Source organism: Oncorhynchus tshawytscha, unplaced genomic scaffold, assembly GCF_018296145.1.
Source record: "Oncorhynchus tshawytscha isolate Ot180627B unplaced genomic scaffold, Otsh_v2.0 Un_scaffold_3409_pilon_pilon, whole genome shotgun sequence".
NCBI classification, from domain to species: Eukaryota; Metazoa; Chordata; class Actinopteri; order Salmoniformes; family Salmonidae; genus Oncorhynchus; species Oncorhynchus tshawytscha.
In genome coordinates this window covers 475,618-497,956 of record NW_024609786.1, presented here as the reverse complement: position 1 = coordinate 497,956, position 22,339 = coordinate 475,618, and the positions used below count along the sequence as shown (strand labels likewise).

The 22,339-nt window shown below is 42.1% G+C and overlaps 1 protein-coding gene across 3 annotated transcripts in view; it reads left to right on the top strand.

Annotated features, from left to right (window-relative positions):
• Positions 1–1,046: 1,046 nt before the first annotated feature.
• The window catches only part of LOC112222670 (sodium bicarbonate cotransporter 3), a 65,754-nt gene continuing 44,461 nt past the window's right edge, over positions 1,047–22,339 (top strand). For 2 of the 3 annotated variants that reach the window (XM_042318099.1, XM_042318098.1), the window contains exon 1: positions 1,047–1,236. In XM_042318099.1, the coding sequence (XP_042174033.1) occupies positions 1,090–1,236 (147 nt within the window). In that variant the 5' untranslated portion in view covers positions 1,047–1,089. Of the gene's footprint in view, positions 1,237–5,579; positions 5,795–22,339 lie in introns of those variants that run through there. The other variant, XM_042318100.1, reaches the window with a different exon arrangement.

Genomic DNA, 22,339 nt, shown 5'->3' with positions numbered 1-22,339 from the left:
AGGCCTATTTTATGCACTGACCTTTTAACTTTCTTAGAACAGCTGTGTTTACTCTGAGGTGACACTGCAATTGATTGTTTATTTGTAAGCCACTATGAGCAGATATTTCATAACAGAGTTAAAAAAATATATAAAAAAATAATTCAACCATAAACCTTGGGAACAATAATGATCTTGAAATATTGAGGTAATCTGTCAGAATTATGCTGCCAACACAAACATCAGGGGGCAAACTCTACATGAATATGAATCAGTTAATCTCTAATAAGCTCCTTACAGGCACCACATACATGTAATTACTGATGACAGATTCCCACCATACGCACCTTGTTAGAGTGGCTTTAGGATGCATACTTACAATAAATTCATCGTCAATCTTGGAAAATCAAATCAAATTAAAGTTTATTTGTCACGTGCGCCGAATACAACAGGTGAAATGGTTACTTACAGGCTCTAACCAATAGTGCAAAAAAGGTATTAGGTGAACAATGGGTAGGTAAAGATATAAAACAACAGTAAAAAATACAGGCTATATACAGTAGCGAGGCTATAAAAGTAGCGAGGCTACATACAGACACCGGTTAGTCAGGCTGATTGAGGTAGTATGTACATGTAGATATGGTTAAAGTGACATTACTTGTAATGTATATAAGAAAACCAATATGAGTTCACTATTTTGCTTACCTTCAGATAAACTCATGGGCCAAAAAGATTGACAGTAAAACCAGAGATAGGCTATATAGCTAAATCAATAGCCTTGGCATGGCTTTGGTAAAACAATGCTTTTGACCAAACAAGAAGACCATTTGTGGTTATTTGCTGGCAGAATTCCATGAATCTGTTGAAAGTTCACAGATACAGCATCATACCTTTGGCGCAAAGTAATGGCCAGACAATCAACACAGCATCCTTGCTCTTTCACCAGCCCCTCCGGAATAGGCGTGTCGTACACGCCCATTTGTCTTTTCTACTCTTATCATTGGTCAAAGGAAACCGGCTGCTTGGATATGAAAGGAGAACATACACTGTCAATCAAAATAGGGCGGGTTATGCTCTGTATGTAAAAATCGCTACGTTAGGTTAGTGAAAATGCCAGTCAGTCGAGTTAGTGTCGGTGACACGTCAAAAAAGGTTATTTCGGTATTCGATATTCAAATTCTCCCAGAGGATAGGGGACAGAAATTTGGACAAATGGAAGAAGAGGCCAGTGAACAGATGCGACCCCTCTTGACATCCGTAAGTAACAAGTCGTGGTCACGTTTTTTGTTTTGTTCACCTTTTTTAAAGTTTCTGGAAATTACTTGTTAGCTTGGTGGCTAGCGGTTCATTTGAGGGCGCATTTCTCAAGAGAAAGGAATGGGTACGAAATGGGGGTGGGGGTTCATTTATGCTTTGCTACCAAGGCATATCGAGATGGAAGTGACAATAAACATGTAGTTAGCTAACTTACAATAGGAAACAACTTCATTGCTGTTACTTAATACGTGGTATAAACGTGAGACATAGGTATGCACATATGTTTTCCTTTGTAATTGTTGTTGGGTACCATGTGTGTGCCAGGAAGTAGCCTATATGTCGTCGGTCTCTAGCGATGATTCAGAGGGTGTTGAACCTGAGAGGAAAACCTTTATTGTTAAGAGGACATGTGCGCCCGCCCGGGGTGGTCAGAGGGTATCACCTCGTGGACTCCCAATGTCTCATGTCTCCCCCTCTACCGTAGCTACAGGACGTTTACTGTAGCTAAAACTTCTTATGGTACATTTCAATGTTTAAATCCACCGATTCATCACTATTGGATCCCTGACCTCAAATTATTGTATTGAAGATACTGAGTTCTCTTGAAAGGCAGTTTACCACTGTGTCACACGGGGGTATTTCCCTGTTCTCCTCCTGACATTCGAGTTCAGCAGTGTCATATTCATTAATCGTTTTCTGTTGCAAAAACGTTTTGCTAGTGTGTCCTAACGAATAAGACCCTGACGATTGTGCAGTTGGGAGAGATGGTAGTCCATATCCGGGCCAGAAATTTGTTGAGCTGACTGGACCACATATGCGAGCCTCAAATTGACCATTGTCTGTGCCCTTTTTTTCTGTCACCTCAATATCAAGGCTCAATATTTCCCAATCTCTGTCATGAGTCTGTCTGTCTGTCTGTGTGTGGTCATGAAGTTAACCTACCAAATACTATCTAGATTGACAGTTTTCTAACAGGGAACTAGCCTATTCCTATAAGTCATCTCGCTCAGCCTGTGTATGTTTATTGCTTGGCTGTATCACAAACTGATGTTGACATTCATAAAGCCTATCATAGAACAAAACATATAACATCTCCTTAACCTGTGTTTGCAACAGACCCTTTGTGCCCACAAAGATGCAATTACCATTTTTCTCAGTGCAGCCACACACAGGCTCTTTTTTTGGGCTATAGCCCACCTGGTAAAACAACCCCACTTCTACTGAGTAAGCCTAGGCCTAGATTATAGGGTCTGATGCAGAACAGGACCAGACTTGTTATAGACTTACAAATAGTCAACACTTGAGTAAAAAATACATAAAACAATGTTTTATTTTCACATACAAGGTGCAATTGCAGTGAATTGTGTTATCAGGGTCAGCCATGGTAGTATGGCACCCCTGGAGCAAATGTAGGTTAAGTGGCTTGCTCAAGGGCACTTCCGACAGATTTTTCATCTTGTTGGCTCGGGTATTCGAACTAGCAAGCTTTTCGGTTGTGAGACCAACGCTCCAAATGCTAGGCTAGCTGAGTGGGTGTGGTGGGAAATCATAATCCCATTTCCAACACTGCCATGTGAATGATGCAGCACCACCTTTCTTAGAGCATATATTCACCTGGTTTGACTAGGATGCTATTGGTACAGTAGGCTGTTGTATGCGTGGCAGGTAGCCTAGTGGTTAGAGCGTTGGGCTAGTAACCGTAAGGTTGCTAGATTGAATTCCCAATAAAAATCTGTCGTTCTGCGCTTGATCAAGGCACTTAACCCACTGTTCCTAGGCTGTCATTGTAAATAAGAATTTGTTCTTAACTGACTTTCCTAGTTAAATGAAGGTTAAATAAAAAACATTGCAAACATAGATAGTAAAACAATGCTGTAGAGTACAGGTAGTTGGTGAATAAGTATAGAAATCCACTGTGTTCTGCCTTCATGGTGATGCTTTCTGATTATGTTTGTGGGATGCTTCCTTGCTGTGTAGACTCTGGAGCGTCAAATCTTTCTTATTGCGTGTGGACCCTGACCTCTAAACAAAACACAATAACATGACAGCGTGCAGGGCATGTTATGTAGTATCACGGTGATTGTCTTTAAAGTTTGAAGTGCTCAATGCTGTCACGTGTAAGACAAGGTTCCATTACAGACACTGTCTGGACTAGACATTGAATTATCAGACTAACTCTGTGAGATTTGAAGTAGTCTCCATCTCTTGACATTGTTGATATGCTGACTAGTTACTAGCTAATTACCAGGCACAAGGCTGCTTTATTGTAGTGGGCATAATCTGTGAATGCTAATCCTATACTACAAAATTGACCCTTTACACCTCTGATTTGGGTCAAAGGTGTTGACATAAATGGTTGGGTAAGTGGGCACATGTCTAGCCCTTTCTAAAGGGAGCTTTGACACCAGGAAGCATCATTGTGTCTGTCTGGAGACTCAGCAGCTCTGGTGCTGGCAGGGCTGAGCAGACAAAGGCAGGGGTAAAGCCGGCTGACTGACACAGGCACACACTGGGAACGTCAGAACTCACTCCCACACACTGGGACTGGTGGACACAGTCATGAGCTCAGCAGGTTGAGGCCTACTGCAGTCTGGTACCCTGGGCTCTGGGACTGGGACCTCCCCTTGCAGTTTGTGGCTGCTAACAGGATAATAGCAAGGACCTCCCCCCTTCAGCTTACACTCCTGACTGCACTGGAGCTGCTCTATTCGTCACCATGAGAGAGAGAGAGAACAGCGAGCCAGAAGCCTACCATTTGTGCATAAACTGTCATAACATAGGCTACACGCTCAGTCACAGACAAGTCATATTAGGGGTCAAGTCCTCTACTGAAAATGTATGCCATGAACCATTTGATAAGCATTTGTGTTCTTAGTCCACACTTCCATGTCAAGGAGCTAGCGAAATGTGAATGAGTTCTTATTCCTGTGTGGAAATGGAATGATCAGGATATCACCTGTTTACCATTTGAACACTTTGTTTTCCAAGCCTTCCAAGTTCCAACCCCTTCTGTGAGGACAGCCAGGGGTTCATGAACTTTGATTTCTTGTCCAGTCTTTTCTGCCTGAGAGCTTTCAGGAAGGACACTAGAGCAGGGCTCTCCAACCTTGTTCCTGGAGAGCTACCCTCCTGTAGGTTTTTGCTCCAACCCCAGTTGTAACTAACCTGATTCCTCTTATCAACCAGCTAATTATTAGAATCTCAGGTGCGCTAGATTAGGGTTGGAGAGCCCTGCTTTAGAGAACTTAACTGGGACAAATCAAAACCAAACGTTAGTCTACTAAAAGGTAATTTGTGTAAAAAAATAAATAAATAAAAAGCTTTTTCAGAAAAGTGAATGCACAGAATGATTTCTACAATTACATCTATCTTATCAGATGTAAATTGGCTCTAATGGAATTTCTCTGACTCACACAGACATGCCTCATTCAGGATGTCGCTATGATCGGAGGCCCCTTGACCTGTTATTACACTGTAGTAGAGGGCTGAAGGGGACATGTTTGTCTTTTCAAGGTCTATTGAGTTACGCCTGGTGTATTAAGGTTAGGCTATGTTTCCCACGGTGGAGGCTGATCTCCATCTGTCTCATTTGGTTTTTCATCTGACTGTTTTCAGTTCCCTGTTGAGTACAGTGAGTCATGCAAATTAGTCTTACTGACTTCCCTCTCTCGCAGACGGCATACAAACACTTAGAACAGAGTGGGAGATAGGTAGCAATTGTATGGTTTTCTGTACGACTCATCAGCAAGTTACCGACCCTGCTAGAAATGATTCACAGTATTTCTATTGTAATCCCTTTTTTTGATGCGTTAGCAGTGTTTAGACGGGCAGCTAATTCTGACCTTTTTTTTCACTAATTGGTCTTTTGACTAATCAGATCAGCTCTGAAAAGATCTGGGATCGGTCAAAAGACCAATTAATGAATAAAATATCAGAATTGGGCTGCCTGTGATATTTTTTGCTCCTTTCAAAACACCAAAGAGCTGTTTCTGACTTTTTTTTCTGCATCGTGTTGAACATCTCCCTCACACGTACTGTGTGTCTGCCGGTTGGTATGACCGTCCCTGCTATCAGGAACTGAATAATTACGCTATTGAGACTGGACCCTGAGGAACTCCATCCCCCTCCCCTCTCTCTCGCGCTTTCTCTCCCTTTGACTTCCAAAGCCCCCCTCTTTTCATCTAACTCTTTTTAATGGCCAACCCCCACCTTTATCTCTCCCTCTTTCTGGTGTGCCAGACCGACAGCGATTGGTTGACGGGGGACATTAGTAAATCATAGAGCCTGACTGGATTGGTTGCTGAGCGAGCAGCCGGTTAATAGTGTGCATCGGTCTGTCCCCTTTTTTCCGTGCACCTCTCACTTTCTTTCTCCACCTCTTCTTCACACTTGTGGGATGGTCTTTGGGAGATACATGGCTATCTGGAGATGCATAGATTCTGAACGCACTGTGGAAGCTTAACCTAGGATACCCTTCCAGTAAAAACAGAAGTTACCCTGCCTGCGGTGATGCTTCCCAGTTATGGAGAAGGGGGAAGGAGAGCATGTGTGGCAGACGGTAAGTTTGTTTACATCTGTGAGGAGAGATGAAGAGAAATCGGGGGAGACAGGAAGTAAGAGGGGAAGATAAACAAGAGAGGTGGGTGGCAGTAGTGTGAAATGGAAAATAGTTTCTATTCAGCATTTGGTAGGTTTTGCTACATCCTTTAGTCTGTTTCACAGCTGTTAAAATGTTTCACTACCTTTTTTAAAAATTTCACGTTTTATACTCTGTGTGTCCTCACAAGGATAGTAAAACAAGGACATTTTGTCAGTCCCTATGAGGGAAAATGCTAATTTAGGGTTCGGCATAGTGTTAAAGGTTAGTTAGGCATAGATTTAGGGCAAAAATGATTTTAGATGGGAATCAATTCTTTGATCCCACAAGGATAGCAATACCAAACTGTGTGTCCTCAATGTATTACTTTATAGGTCTAGATTGCAATCTACAAGTAGCCAGGAGTTTAGTGGGTTCATGTTGCATTTGTATCCATTTCTTTTCAGCTGGTTGTCCTAAAATGGAACAGGGGATTGAGTGAGAACAAGAGAAGCAGTTTGAGGAACTTGGTTGGTTTACTGACTAGCATGATACACCACTTGTTTCACTGTGAATGGTTCAATGTGAGAGTTTGAGGATATTACAGTAGAGATGACAGGTTGTGTGTTTGTGCTCGCCATTTGTTCATATTCTGATATCTCAGATGGCTTGGTGGTGATGGTGTTTTTCTTTGCATGCCTGTATATCATTATCCTGATCAAAACTAGGTTAAGTGGCAGGTTCACAGAACGTTCAGAAAATGTTCAGATTAGGCATCAGGAGACTCATCAGAAAATGGAAGGGATAAGGACACCTAGTCAGTTGCACAACTGAATGCATTCTACCGAAATGTGTCTTCAGCATTTATCATAGAGGTGAGGGGGGGCTGCCTTAATCAACGCCCATGTCATCAGCGCCCGGGGAGCCGTTGTTGGTTAATTGCCTTGCTCAAGGGCAAAACAGCAGATTGTTTTCCAGTTTGCTGGCTCAGGGATGCAAACCAGCAACCTTTCTGTTACTGGCCCAAAGCTCTTAACCATCAGCGTAGCAGTAGAGTAGAATGACTTTCCTGTTTTCTTCTGCTGTTATTTTTATCAGAGGGGTTTAGACCTACAGTTTTGTGTATAGGCCTCTTCAGTGTAATTGCGATTATGGGTGTGTGTAGGCCTATGAGTCGTATATCACCCAGAGCGGATTAAGTGTCAGCAATAGCAGCACCGGTGGGTTGTAGCCTGGAGACAGAGCTAAAGAAAGCCCCATGGGTTGTCCTCCTGACTACTTAACTGAAACAGAATAGAGGGATGTTACAGGGGCCAGTATCTCATTCATTGGATGTTACATACACTCATAATCTCTCATTCATAGGGCGCTACATACACCTCTCAGCACGAGGGACTTTACATAACATACGGGAACCAATGGGCACTAACGTGACATTCATAGCAGCACATCAAATTTGGTGTCAAGTGGAAGCTGAGTAATTTATTAAGGTATATATTAATTGTTTGACCATTTTCCGTCCTGAAAATGTGGAATAGGCAAAGGATCTGATTTCTGGTGAAATAGATGGAAAATGGGTCTTAGGAAACATCTACCAGGAAGTCTTAAAGGTATTAAAATACTGTGTGTTTGTGTGTTGCATTCAAAAACTATTCAGGCCCCTTGACTTTTTCCACATTTTGTTACATTACAGCCTTATTCTAAAATGGATTAAATATATATATTTGTATCATCAATTTACACACAATACTCCATACTGACAAAGCAAAAACAGTTATTTTTTGAAGTTCTTGCAAATGTATTCAGACCCTTTGCTATGAGACTGGAAATTGAGCTCATGTGCATCCTGTTTCCATTGATTTTTAAATTTAAATTATTTAACTAGGCATCATCCTTGATGTTTCTACAACTTGATTGGAGTCCACCTGTGGTAAATTCAATTGATTGGACATGATTTGGAAAGGCGCGCACACCTGGTGTTTGCATACACACACAGACAGAAGTATGTGGACACAACCCTTCAAATAAGTTGATTTGGCTATTTCAGCCACACCTGTTGCTGACGGGTGTATAAAATTGAACACAGCCATTCATTTCTCCATAGACAAACATTGGCAGAAGAATGGCCTTTATTGAAGACCTCACTGACTTTCAACGTGGAACCGTCATAAGATGCCACCTTTCCAACAAGTCAGTTTGTTAAATGTTTGCCTTGCTAGAGCTGCCCTGGTCAACTGTAAGTGCTGTTATTGTGAAGTGGAAACACCAAAGGAGCAACAATGTCTCAGCCGTGAAGTGGTAGGCCACACAAGCTCACAGAATAAAAATCGTCTGGAACTCGGTAGTGAGTGTTGCAACCGAGGACAAACTGCCTCTGGAAGCAACGTCAGCACAAGAACGGTTCCTCAGGATCTTTATGAAATTGGTTTCCATGGCCAAGCACGAGCTAGCATGATCCCATTGTAGCATGTATTTGCATATTTCCGTTAGGGAGCGCCTCCTCTGAAGCGCGCGTGTGCACAGACTCAATTCGACCTTGCACTCCAATACGATGCCATTTTTTATTACTTTGGCAAAGCGACAAGTCTATACAACTTAGTGCATTTTGTAACAGATTTTGGTTTTGGCAACAGAAAATGGTATTGTGATCGGATGATTCATCAATGAGAATCTGCATACTGGCAGCCCAGTTTCACCTAGTTCCATCCTCTCCCCACTACCTGCAACTGGACTTCCTCTCCCTATCATTTGATGAGAAATGTTCTAAACGGATGCTTCAGCCTTCTAGCCCCTGTGACATGTCTGTGTTTCCCCTTCTGTCTGTGCTGATGGTGTGTGTGGTTGCAGTCAAATGTCTTTACACGCAGGGGAGAGCGCATACATTTGCACATCCATATAATGTGAGTGAATTTGCTCGTCCCATATGTGGTAACGATGAGTCTCCTGGGCTAGACTTTTCAGTGATTTTTGCATTCCAGTTAAACATTTACCTGCTCTGCTGCAGTCTACCATTTGAAGACTAGACGCATAAATGTCATGCTATTTGTATTTGAACAATATGATTGGCTGTTCATTTCAAGCTCCAGCGAGTCACAACTTCTCGAGCAGTCGGCGTCTTGATTAGTACATGAGTACATTTCTCTACACTCACAATAACATCTGCAAACCATGTGTGTGAACCAATAACATTTGAGTTGATGCCTTCACACAGCACATGTGTGCTCTCCAGAGCAAAATAAGTGCCCATCAATCTACTTGCTGAGTTTATTTATTTTAAGGAAAGTGATTTACAAAAGCAAACCTTCAATAGTGAACATACTAGCGATACACTTGCCACTGAGTCTGCAAAAGGAAGTTCCAAAAAGACACGTAGCATTCGTCTTGGCTAGCCTACTGTCGACCTGTGGCGACATCTCTTCTGGAACATCTGTATTAAAGGGGTAGCGTCCTATTTTCAAATCTTCTCAATTACACTTCAGAAACAAATGCATGCAATTACTTCAATGCAGTTATAAAGAATAGAGTAATGATTTGCATTGATAAATTATACTACACAGCTTTTTAATACATGTCTTAATAATCCCTAAAAGCCCAGTAATAGCTGAAATATAGAGACAACATGCCAACCTATAGGCCCTGCATGACCTCAATGTATTGAACTACACCATGGCCAGGACAGTATATATTCTGTTCTGGACAGTAGATGTTTGACCAACGGGGAAAAAGTAAACGGCTGTTTACAGTGCTTTGATTGACGAACCGCAAGCTTGACTAGTTTATAAAAGGTGACGCATTAACTGATTAAAGTTGATCTTGTGTATATCCCTTCCATTTATAAATCCTATAACATCGATATAGAACTATGGTATTGCATCGGGACAAGTCAACTAAACATCTTGTTTTTATTATCGATATGAAGTCCATTAGGACTTGCCAGGCAGTGACGTTTTAAAGTGAGTGACTCGTCAGTATCCTAACAAATTGCATTGTTAAGAGCGCTGCTCATTTGTCTCCCTAATTTGCATACTGGTATGCTTTTTTGAGATGTATGTTCAGATAAATGATGAAACAGATGGTGTATCCTCCTCACTGCAGGAACAATAGGCTAGTGGAGAAATGGCCTCACTAGTCCAAATGATCATTTTTAAAAAACAATTTTAATCAGTTAAAAGTGAATGATACCTAAAATGGTATTTTCTAAGATATTCATTATAGGTCTATTAATTTGTGTCAACAATGGAGTCGTCGACTGCTGCTTTCCGCTGCCCATGTTTAACACCTGTTTCATTCTCCAATCATACCTGTATTGAAGACCTGTATTAGGGCGTCAGGGTAGCCTAGTGGTTAGAGCGTTGGACTAGTAACCGTAAGGTTGCAAGTTCATATCCCTGAGCTGACAAGGTACATCTGTCGTTCTGCCCCTGAACAGGCAGTTAGACGCATAAATGTTCCTAGGCCGTCATCGAAAATAAGAATTTGTTCTTAACTGACTTGCCTAGTTAAATAAAGGAAAAATAAAAAAGATGGCTGGGAATTTTCTAAAAACCTGTTTTCGCTGTGTTTTTTTATATATATGTATGTGTGTGTGTATATATATATATATATACACACACACACACACACATACATACATACATACATACATACATACATACACACACATACATACATACATACATACATACATACATACATACATACATACATACATACATACATACATACATACATACATACATACATACATACATACATACATACATACATACATACATACATACATACATACATACATACATACATACATACATACATACATACATACATACATACATACATACATGTGTATTAGTCCAAAATTTGGAAAGTCTTGGGGTTTGAATACTTTCCGAATGCACAGTATATCCACCAATCCCTGTCACGAACCGGCTCAAAGCCCGTAACAAAGGGAGACAACGTGGCGATAAGGAGTAACAAAATATATATTTATTAACTAAAGCCTAAGGAAAATATACAATGGTGTGTGTAATCAGTAGTATAAGTGAGTGTTTTGCATGCATGAATGTGATAATGCAGGGTGTTGAAAGGTGCCAAAGCAAACAAACAAAAGGCCACCAAGAACCACAACACAATCTACAAAGATGTCTGCATGGAGAGTCTCCTCCATGAATGTGGAAGAAGTCTATTTATCCTGGGAGACACCTGGCCCAGGTGTTTCCCATGAAGCTGACGACCCTCCCAACTCCGCCCACCGGCATCCTAATAAGGAAACAAGAACAAAGACAGAATATGGCAGACAGAGTGGGAGGGTCGTCACATCCCCCACATGTCAATTACTCATGCTGACTAACCTTCACACAAAATACCCACCCCTAACAGACACCCGTTAGTCACCCACACCAACCCCTCCTTACTAATAACTCTGCTTTTCTCCAATTTAGACGTAATAATCAACTAATCCTCCATAATACAGAGAACTACAGTAGAAGATGTAGCCTACTTCTAACACACCAACTATGACAACCAAACACAGACCATGTTTATGCCTAGCTCCAGTATATTTATTTTCTCGTCATGGAAAGATTTAGCAACGGTGACTTACACTAGTTCCTTGTGCTGAGCTTGATGTTGATTTGGTTGTTGATGGGATTGGACTATGTAAATAGAACACACAGTGCATTTGGAAAATATTCAGACCCCTTCACTTTAGCCAGATTTTGTTACATTACAGCCCATCTAAGATGGTTTAAATCTTTAAAAAGATTCCCCAATCTATACACATTGCCCTATAATAACAAAGTGAAAACAGGTTTTTAGAAATGTTTGCAAATGTATTAAAAATATGAAGGATACCTTATTTACATAAGTATTTAGACCCTTTGCTATGTGACTCAATTGAGCTCGGGTGCATCCTGTTTCCATTGATCATCCTTGATGTTTCTACAACTTCATTGGAGTCCACCTGTGGTAAATTCAATTGGTTGGACATGATTTGGAATGGGACATGATTTGGAATGGCACACACACACACGTCTATATAAGGTCCCACAGATGACAGCACATGTCAGAGCATAAACTAAGCAATGAGGTTGACGGAATTGTCCGTAGACCTCCGAGTCAGGATTGTATCGAGGCATAGATCTGAGGAAGGGTACCAAAACATTTCTGCAGCATTGAAGGTCCCCAAGAACACAGTGGCCTCCATCATTCTTAAATGGAAGAAGTTTGGAATCACCAAGACTCTTCCTAGAGCTGGCCGTTCGGCCAAACTGAGCAATCTGGGGAGAAGGGCCTTGGTCGGGGAGGTGACCACGAACCCGATGGTCACTCTGAAGGAGCTCTAGAGTTCCTCTGTGGGGATAAGAGAACCTTTCTGTAGGACAACCATCTCTGCAGCACTCCACCAATCAGGACTTTATGGTAGAGTGGCCAGACGGAAGCCACTCTTCAGTAAAAGGCACATAAAAACCTGCCTAGAATTTGCCAAAAGTCACTTAAAGGACTCTGACCATGCGAAACAAGATTCTCTGGTCTGATGAAATCAAGATGTGACGCTTGGCATTCAGGCCAAAGAGTTCAATCTGGAGGAAACCAGGCACCCTTCATCACCTGCGGTGAAGCGTAGTGGCAGCATCATGCTGTGGGGCTGTTTTTCAAATCAAACAGACACCTACTAGTCAGGCTTATTGAGGTAGTAGGTACATGTAGGTATTGTTACAGTTACTATGCATATATGATGAACAGAGTAGCAGAAGTGTAAAAAGAGTGGTTGGCGGGTGGTGGGACACAATGCAGATAGCCCGGTTAGCCAATTGAGGTAGTATGTACATGATTGTATAGTTAAAGTGACTGCATATAAGTAGAAGCAGTGTAAAAGAGGGGCTGGGTGGGGGCAGACAATGCAAATAGTCCGGGTAACTTCAGGGACTGGGAAACTAGTTATGATCGAGGGAAACGGAGCTCCTTGATGATGACCTCGGACTGGGGTGAAGGTTCACCTTCCAACAGGACAATGACCCCAAGCACACAGCCAAGACAATGCAGGAGTGGCTTCGGGACAAGTCTCTGAATGTCCTTGAGTGGCCCAGCCAGAGCCCGGACTTGAACCCGATCGAACATCTCTGGACAGACCTGAAAATAGCTGTGCAGCGACACTCCCCATCCAATCTGATAGAGCTTGAGAGGATCTGTAGAGAACAATGGGAGAAACTCTCCAAATACAGGTGTGCCAAGCTTGTAGCGTCATACCCAAGAAGACTCTAAGCTGTAATCGCTGCCAAAGGTGCTTCAACAAAGTACCGAGTAAAAGGTCTGAATACTTATGTAAATATTTCCGTTTTTGTTTAGTTTAAAAAAAATGTATATACATTTGCAAAAAATTCTAAACCTGTTTTGTCATTATGGGGTATTGTGTGTAGATGGATGGAACAAAAATAAATGTAATCCATTTTAGAATTAGGCTACAACAAAATGTGGGAAAAGGGAAGGCGTCTGAACGTTAGCCTCTGCGGTATTTAGTCATCTAGCTAACGTTACTTCTGCTCGTTGTCTGGGTTTGGCCGGGGTAGGCCGTCATTGTAAATAAGAATTTGTTCTTAACGGACTTGCCTAGTTAAATCAAATAAATGCCTTGCACACTCTTGCCTACATCTGCCAGATCTAAGGTGTAATCATTAGTTACAAACAAGAGTTTCTATTGGACAAATTCAGTAATGTTTATTCCTGTTCAGTTTGTTCTGTTTTAAGAAATTATTTTCAACAGAATCGACATGAGCACCTTCAAACAGTTCACTTTCATAGTAGCCACATAGAATAGTAGCCACATAGAAACAGCATTATCACTTTTCTCATTGTATAATTCCTTCTCGCATCTACACGTTCTCCTCCTCTCACCTTTTTCCTTCGCTTGTGGACTGGTCACACAACAGCTGTCTGTGACTAGACGAAAACCTTTCCAAGCCAAACCTTTATACCATAACCGACAACCGTTACACACAGCCTACATCGTTATCACCGTATTAGCTAACGTCATAGTCAACATGACTACTAGAACTAACGTGTTAGTAAACCCACTACAATCATGCAGTGCAATTTAGCAGTTAAACTGGCAGGCCCTGGTGGCATTAAATTAATAAAACCAAAAGCTTACCTTGGAAGAGTTCCATTGTTGGATAGCCAGCTAGCTAACATGGCTCCCGTCTTTGTTTGTTTGAGCCGGCTGTTTGCGTAGGCTAAGCTAGCTAGCTGCATTCGCTAGCTAACAAAATGAAAATACAACAAAATATAGCTAGCTTACACTCTCTCTCTTGCTTCTCCTTCATTTTTGAAGACATTCATTTGTTCAAATCTGTCCAACTGTCTTAATCTCTACTTGAGTCAACTGCTCACCTCCATTTTATGCACTGCTATGCTAGCTAGCTGTAGGCTATGCTTTCAGTTCTAAATTCTTTCTCTGATCCTTAGATTGGATGAACAACATGTCAGTTCATGCTGCTAGCGCTCTGATGGGTTGGAGGGCGTCTTCCGGAAGTTGTCATAATTACTGTGCAAGAACCATGGGCCTCCTAGGTGTTGTATTGAAGTCAATGTACCCAGAGGAGGATAGAAGCTAGCTGTCCTCTGGCTACACCATGGTACTACCCCAGAGTGCTGTTGAGGCTACTGTAACCCTTCATTCACGTCATTTTGTGACGTGAATACATTTAGTATAGTTTCATCTAAATAGGATAACTTAATGTTTCACTTTTTATTCGATCTTGACCCCAAAACGTATAGCAGGTGAATAGCGAGCTATTGTCATGCTTAAGTTCAAGGTCAGAATACTCATTGAAAAAAGTGCATTAAATAGGGAATTGCATTCCATTTAAGCGCACTTCAGGTCGGAATCGGGCCCTAACGGAATGACTGCAATTGAATTGGCTACAATGGATTTTCATAGTAGTCACAAACCAACTGTGGGTCACCTGCCAACTGTCCTACCTTCCACTGGCATACTGTTATGTTAAGCTCAAAACTATTTTTTTTTCTCTGTCACGTGGTGGTCAAAGCACAAGTGTGAAAAACAGTCTGGACAACCTAACTCCCTCTCGTTAATGCCACCTCTCATTAATGCCACCTCTCCCAGCTCTTATTGACACCTACCCATAACCCCCCCCATCTCACCCACTGCGGACCGATGTCAATGGATGTTGAAAAGTAGTTCTTTAAAATTTGGTCAATCATAGATATCTGTTTTACATGTTTATACAGTAGTGTACAATTTACTGTACTGAACTACTGTGTACAAAACATTATGAACACCTGCTCTTTCCATGAGACTGACCAGGTGAAAGCTATGATCCCTTATTGATGTCACTTGTTAAATCCACGTCAATCAGTGTAGAAGAAGGGGAGGAGACTGGTTTAAATAATTTTGTTAAGCCTTGAGACAATTGAGACGTGGCTTGTGTATGTGTGCCATTGAGAGGGTGAATGGCCAAGACAAAATATTGACGTGCCTTTGAATGGGGTATGGTAGTAGGTGTCAGGCGCACCGGTTTGTGTCAAGAACTGCAAGGTTGCTGGGTATTTCATGCTCAACAGTTTCATGTTTGTATTAACAATGGTCCACCACCCAAAGGACATCCAGCCAATTTGACACAACTGTGGAAAGCTTTGGAGTCAACAGGGGCCAGCATCCCTGTGGAACGCTTTGGACACCTCGTAGAGTCCATTCCCCAACGAACTGTTCTGAGGGCAAAAAGGGTGTGCAACTCAATATTATGAAGGTGTTCTTAATGTTTTGTACACTAAGGTGTGTGTATACTGTACTGAACTATGCTGTGCTGTAGTGTGATGGCCAAATTTAGCCGTCTATGATTGGTACAGATTTGGGCCGGACCAACCAAATTTGGTCTTGTTTGGGGGCAGAGTTTATTAGAATAATAGCCAGTGTGTACAGTAATACCTAAACATGCTAAGGAGGATACTACATGTTTCTACCTTTTGGGTACCTATTAAGGATACATCACCATGAAGAGAATGGCAATTTATAATTCTACATTTCTGTATAGTATAGATCAGGGACTTGTGATGTCATTCTGTTGCCGGGTGTTATTCCACTTCACTTACTGTAGTTGAAACTCAATGTATCATCATAGCTGACAGCCCATTCTTTCTGCAGACATCTTTGAATATTAATTCTGAGGGGATATTTAACGTGAGTTTCTGGAAAACGTGGTAAAAATAAAGATTTTACCGTCATTCTGTTACTGAACATTTGCACTTTTTTTTTCTCTCAATGCGTTTTTGTCAAATTGTCAGTGGAGATTAGGGATGTAATGGTACAGGTATTCTTATCATACTGTTTGGTCCGCGCTATGAACCCGAATTAATACATTATTTTTTTGTTTATTAATAAGTACATTGAGTAAATGTGAGCTCAAATCGTTTCAGGCTCTTCCATTAGAACAACTAGAGCCTATATGCATGTTGTAATCAAAATTCTAATCTTAATTGGCACATTTCAAACTGTCCTTTTGTGAAGCGCAGCTGGGGACTAGTTCTGTATGATGAGTGGTGGGGTCAATTTAAACCTGAATCCTCCAGTTTGGGAACATTTTGGCTGTAAATGTTAAAGGTAAAATAATAAAAAGTTAACAGTATCTCACCTCTCTCAACAAGAATAGCCTAGCTGCCAACACTTCATATGTTGACAAATGTATGCCTACATCACCCCAGTACACTGGAGCAAGACGGAAAAGGAAATAAACCACAACACAACATCGCTTCCCTTCTGCATTCAAGCAGCCCTTGGCAGCTGACTGACCAGGCTAAATAAATTAGAGCCATAGGTAGGCTATGTTTATGTTGTCCTCAGTTTATAGCTGTGGATATGCACCCATTCTTGGTGTTTGAGAATGAGGGGGTTTCAGCACCTTGTCCTCGAACCTTGTTGACCAACTTCCTTTTTTTCCCTGCCTTTCTGCAAACTGGTAGGCCTAGGACCCTCTCTGTATAAGCATGCCAAAGTTTTAAATGAATTGGCTAATGCATCGTGTGTTGCGCTTACTTAACAGTGACAGCCCATCACATTACCCCGGAAAGGGTGCTTATCTGGCTCTAATGGAGGCAGTGACATGGTGCATTTTGTAACCAAGATGGAAGTGAGAATTTGCCACATACGACTGGGGAAAAAATACACTTAAATGGTGCCGGACAAGGCAGACGTTTTACGTGGCGCCCAACGTGTTTTTTTAAAATAAATATTTTTATTTGCGTTTAACTTATTTTTTTAAACTTACATAATGTTGCTGCTACCGTCTCTTATGACCGAAAATACCTTCTGGCCATCAGGACTGCGATTACTCAACACTGACTAGCAGAATCCTTTTTTTCCTTTTAACGAGTCTGACGATATACTGCTTTCTTGGGAACAGACCCAGATCCCCGTGATTTGTATGAAGAAGAGGCAGAGAAAAAGGGGCCAGAGGGCGGGCTACCTTCTGAGAATTCATAGGCGATCGAATAAACCCCCACTTCCTTCCATTCTGCTAACAAATGTGCAATCTTTGGACAATAAAATGGATGACCTAAGCAGAAGATTAAACTACCAACGGGACATTCAAAACTGTAAAATCTTATGCTTCACAGAGTCGTGGCTGAACGACGACACTATCAACATACAGCTGGCTGGTTAAAAGCTGCAGGATAGAACAGCGGCGTCTGGTAAAACCAGGGGCGACAGACTATTTTTGTAAATAACAGCTGGTGCACGATATCTAAGGAAGTCTCAAGCTATTGCTCGCCTGAGGTAGAGTATCTCATAATAAGCTATAGACCATACTATCTACCTAGAGACTTTTCATCTGTATTTTTCGGAGCTGACATACCACCACAGTCAGAGGCTTTGAATGAGCTGTATTCCGCCATAAGCAAACGAGAGAACGCTCACCCAGATGTGGCGCTCCTAGTAGTCGGGGACTTTAATGCAGGGAAATTTAAATACGTTTTACCAAATTTCTATGAGCATATTAAATGTGCAACCAGAGGGAAAACAACTCGGGACCACCTTTACTACAGACACAGAGACACAGACAAAGCTCGCTCTCCATTTGGCAAATCTGACCATTATTCTATCATCCTGATTGCTGCTTACAAGCAAAAATTAAAGCCGGAAGCACCAGTGACAAGATCAATAAAAAAGTGGTCAGATGAAGCAGATGCTAAGCTACAAGACTGTTTTGCTAGCACAGACTGGAATATGTTCTGGGATTCCTCCGATGACATTGAGTACCACATCAGTCATTGGCTTCATCAATAAGTGCATTGATGACGTTGTCCCGACAGTGACCGTACGTACATACCAGAAGCCATGGGTTACAGGGAACATCCGCACTGAGCTAAAGGCTAGAGCTGCCGCTTTCAAGGAGGAACTTGAAATCCTGCTATGCCCTCCGACAAACCATCAAACAGGCAAAGTGTCAATATAGGACTAAGGTCGACTCGTACTTCACCGGCTCTGACGCTCGTCGGATGTGGCAGAGCTTGCAAACCATTAGACTACAAAGGGAGGCACAGCTGAGCGCTGCCCGGTGATACGAGCCCACCAGACGATAAATGTGAGTAAGACCTTTCAACAGGTCAACGTTCACAAGGCCGCAGGGCCAGACGGATTACCAGGATGTGTACTGCACGCATGCACTGATCAACTGGCAAGTGTCTTCACTGTCATTTTCAACCTCTCCCTGTCCGAGTCTGTAATGCCAACATGTTTTAAGCAGACCACCATAGTGCCTGTGCCCAAGAACGCTAAGGTAACCTGCCTAAATAACTACCGACCCATAGCACTCACATCTGTAGCCATGAAGTGCTTTGAAAGGCTGGTCATGGCTCACGTCAACACCATCATCCCAGAAACCCTAAGCCCCCTCCAATTTCCATACCGCCCCTACAGAACCACAATCTCAATCTCTATTGCACTCAACATTGCCATTTCCCACCTGGACAAAAGGAACACCTATGTGAGAATGATATTAATTGACTGCAGCTCAGCGTTCAACACCATAGTGCCCTCAAAGCTCATCACTAAACTAAGGACTCTGGGACTAAACCCCACCCTCTGCAACTCGATCCTGGACTTCCTGACGGGCCGCCCCCAGGTGGTAAGGGTAGGAAACGAGGATCAGCATGGCGGATGTGTTAACACAGGGGCCCCTCACTGGTGCGTGCTCAGTCCCCTCCTGTACTCCCTGTTCAATCATGACTGCACGACTCCAACACCATCATTAAGTTTGCCCGATGACACAACAGTGGTAGGCCTGATCAATGACGAGACGGCCTATTGGGAGGAGGTCAGAGACCTGGCCGTGTTGTGCCAGGACAACAACCTCTCCCTCAACGTGATCAAGGCAAAGGAGATGAATGTGGACAACAGGAAAAACAGGACCGAGCACGCCCCCATTCTCAACGACGGTGCTGCAGTAGAGCAGGTTGAGAGATTCAAGTTCCTTGGTGTCCACGTCACCAACAAACTAACATGGTCCAAGCACACCAACACAGTCGTGAAGAGGGCACGACAAAACCTATTCCCCCTCAGGAGACTGAAAAGATTTCGCATGGGTCCTCAGATCCTCAAAAGGTTCTACAGCTGCACCGTCAAGAGCATCAGTTATCAGTTGTGATAACTGCCACCCTAGTCACTGGTTGCAATCACTGCCTGGTATGGCAACTGCTCGGCCTCCGACCACAGCGCACTACAGAGGGTAGTGCAAACGGCCCAGTACATCACTGAGGCCAAGCTCCCTGCCATCCAGGACCTATATACCAGGCAGTGTCAAAGTTCCTAAAAATGGTCAGACTCCAGCCACCCTAGTCATAGAACAGTCTATCTGCTAAAGCACGGAAAGTGGTACCAGAGCGCCAAGTCTAGGTCCAAGAGGCTTCTTTACAGCTTCTACGCCCAAGCCATAAGACTCCTCCACACCTAATCAAATGGCTATTTGATTTGCGAGTCTTATTTGCATTGCCCCCTCTCCCCCCTTTTACACCGCTGCTACACTCTGTTGTCATCTATGCATGGTCATTTTAATAACTCTACCTTCATGTACATATTACCTCAACTAACCGTTGTCCCCGCACATTGACTCTGTACCGGTACCCCCCTGTATATAGTCTCGCTATTGTTGTTTTACTGCTGCTCTTTATTTACTGATTACTTTTATTTCTTATTCTTCTTTTAAACTGCATTGTTGGTTAGGGACTCGTAAGTACGCATTTGTTCGGTACGTGTGACTAATAAAATTAGATTTGAATGGCCCTCCAACTGGTAATTATTAGTGTGAAACTCGTCTTTAATCCGGAGCACCCACTTACATACATTTTTGTCATTTAGCAGGAGCTCTTATCCAGAGCAACTTACACTAGTTGACTCCATACATTTTTCTCCCACATTGTGACCTCTGATGTCACCCAGTAAGGAAATGGCCTCTAACAGCATTTTTGGCAGTTAAGTAGATTGCTTTTTATTTTTTTATAATTTGGTTACAATCATAATAGCTGTACTTTTAGTTTATGGTTGATGCAGCTTGTTGGCCATTAGCCAACCAGCTTTCTCAACCAGTTCAAATGACATGAATGCATTCAGCTGGTATTTACAACATCGCAACTGATAAATTCCCCACCTCCCACATGGTTACAAACGCAGCATCACAGTGGAAACTTGAGAGGCCCAACATAACAATCCTGTCACAAGAGACAATGCCAAGAACATTGTGAATGGCATTTCATTTTCCTGCTGTACTGAAACCGATCCAAACCGTGACCCCCATAACCACAATACGTACCGAACCATGGGTTTGGTGAACCGTTACAGCCCTTATTGGAAATTGTTAAAAGTAGTCCTTGTGCATAGAGTTGTATGGTTTGTTTAACTTTAAAAAGTATGCCAAAAAATGAAATTGATTGTAAAGTAACATCCGAGTGTGTGTCACTATTACCCAGACCCAGAGTTGTCAGCCCTCCAGACATTATTCCCAGAAGAATGCTCTGCTTCCTGGGCCCTCTCCCTCCCATGGATTGCCTGACTGTTTTGTGCCACCATGGAGCCTAAAAATGTTTTTTGTGTGATATTTAAAACTGTTGAATAGAGTCGCCTGTCTTGATTATCAAAGCCATCTGTTTCCTTCTACATTGTGTTATAAAAATTGTTTTTTAAAATGTAACCTTCATTTAGCTAGGCAAGTCAGTTAAGAACAAATTCTTATTTACAATGACTGCCTACCTCGGCCAAACCTGGACGACGTTGGGCCAATTGTGTGCCGCGCTATGGAACTCTCAATCACAGCCGGATGTGATTCAGCCTGGATTCGAACCAGGGACTACAGTGACTCCTCTTGCACTGCGATGCAGTGCCTTGGACGGCTCTGTGTTTGGAGGATGACAGATGGCAGCGTCGGGTCACAGGGCACTTGAGGACACTTTGAATTCTGACGGTAGCTCACTGTAGCTTATTGCTTTCACTTTCCTCCTAGGGTTGGGTGGTATCCAGATGTTCATACCTTCATGTCATGCCTGTGCCATCCCGGGATATATGGTATTACTGGTAGTGCACACAAGGGGCGTTATTTAAAAAATGTATGTAGAAAAAGACTCAATGTCACTTACCAGAATGCTATAAGTACTAAGGAATTCTTATAGAGGATGCTAGGTAAGTGCTAACGAGCGCATGCAAACATTTACTACTAGGACAGACAACCCAGCTCATAAAGTTATGCAAGTATCTCAAAACACAGTTTTCAGCATGCACAAAACAAATGTTAGGGAGCAGGGCTCTTAATCCCGGAGGAGATGTTCTCTGCTGTTCTTACCAAGAAGCTTGATCTTGCAAGCTAACATGTTAGCCACTTAGCTAACATTAGCAAGTTAGCAACGCCCAGCTGGAGAGACTTTATTTGGCACATATTAGTTAACTTAATAGTTATATATTGCACCAGTCAGTTTGGTCACACCTACTCATTCCAGGGTTTTTCTTTATTTATACTATTTTCTACATTGTAGAATAATAGTGAAGACAAGCTATGAAAAACATGTGGAATCATGTAGTAACCAAAAAAAGTGTTAAACTAAATATATTTGAGATTTTTCAAAGTAGCAACCCGTTGCCGTGATGACAGCTCTCCATATGTGTTATTTCATACTTGTGATGTCTTCTATTATTCTACAATGTAGAAAAGTGAAAATAATGAAACATCCTTGAATGAGTAGTTGTCCAAACTTGACTGGCGGGATGTGTTTAGGCTGATTGACAGACCCACTTTTTTATTTGACTGACTCGCTGGTGTTTCTTAGTTTACAGTGCCTTCAGAAAGTATTCAGACCCCTTTTTCAACATTATGTTACAGCCTAATTCTAAAATTGATTAAATAGTTTTTTTCCCTCATCAATCTACACACAATACCCCATAATGACAAAGCAAAAACAAGTATTTACATGTTTTAGTTTATATAATTTATCAACCACATTTACATAAGTATTCATACCCTTTACTCA